At 62.6% G+C, this 729-nt stretch overlaps 1 protein-coding gene across 1 annotated transcript in view; it reads left to right on the forward strand.

Moving 5' to 3' along the window:
• The first annotated feature begins 389 nt into the window (after positions 1 to 389).
• NOVA2 (NOVA alternative splicing regulator 2) overlaps positions 390 to 729 on the forward strand; it is a 24,707-nt gene continuing 24,367 nt past the window's right edge. Inside the window, exon 1 of the mRNA XM_077747199.1 lies at positions 390 to 581. Coding sequence (XP_077603325.1) covers positions 390 to 581 — 192 coding nt within the window. The remainder of the gene's footprint in view (positions 582 to 729) is intronic.

The raw sequence follows: 729 nt of genomic DNA on the forward strand, positions 1-729 counted from the left end.
AAGGGGAACTTCCCAGCTGTCAGTGGTGAGACACACGTGACGCGAGATTTCTTATCTCGACCAAGTGATGTCAAGTCTCTTGGTCAGTTTCCTCCTCTGTAAAATGGGGATAATTCGAGTGTCTGACTGGGGATTCCATGTGATAAGGTTTGTGTAGCACTTACTTAGAACCGGTCCTAGCACACAGTAGGTGCTCAATAAACGTACATTATCAGTGAGTGGTGGGGAAGTTGTGGATGAGGCCAGGGTCCTCATTGTAGCCTGGGGGAGCCTGGGGGAGCCTGGTCCCTCTCCCAGCTGCGGAAAGGGGCGTGGTCACACCCAGGGGGCGTGGCTCAGGCTTCAAGGACAGACCAATGGGGGCGCCGAAGGGCGCGGCCCTGACCGGCATGGGCGTGGCTTTGAGCGGGTGGGAGGGGCCAGGCCGCTGTGGGAGCCTCCGGGAAGAAGATGCTGGGCCCAGCAGCCACCGCCAGNCCGGCCCCCCGCCCCGAGCAGGGTCTGGGGGGCTCGGCCCTCCAGCCGGGGGAGCAAAGAAGGGGGTCCCGACTCCCCAGTGGCGCGGCCGGTCCCTGGCCTCGGTGATCTTGAGAGAGACCCCACCCCTCAGTTTTCTCTGGACTCTATCGGGGACCCCCCGTCCTTGCCCTCCCGTCCTGCTCACATCCGCTCTCCAGGCTCTGTCAGCCCCCCAGAACCAGCTCCCTCCCTTCTTCCCTCTCCGGGGTT

Source organism: Crocuta crocuta, unplaced genomic scaffold (assembly GCF_008692635.1).
Source record: "Crocuta crocuta isolate KB4526 unplaced genomic scaffold, BGI_CrCroc_1.0 scaffold334, whole genome shotgun sequence".
Lineage (NCBI taxonomy): Eukaryota > Metazoa > Chordata > Mammalia > Carnivora > Hyaenidae > Crocuta > Crocuta crocuta.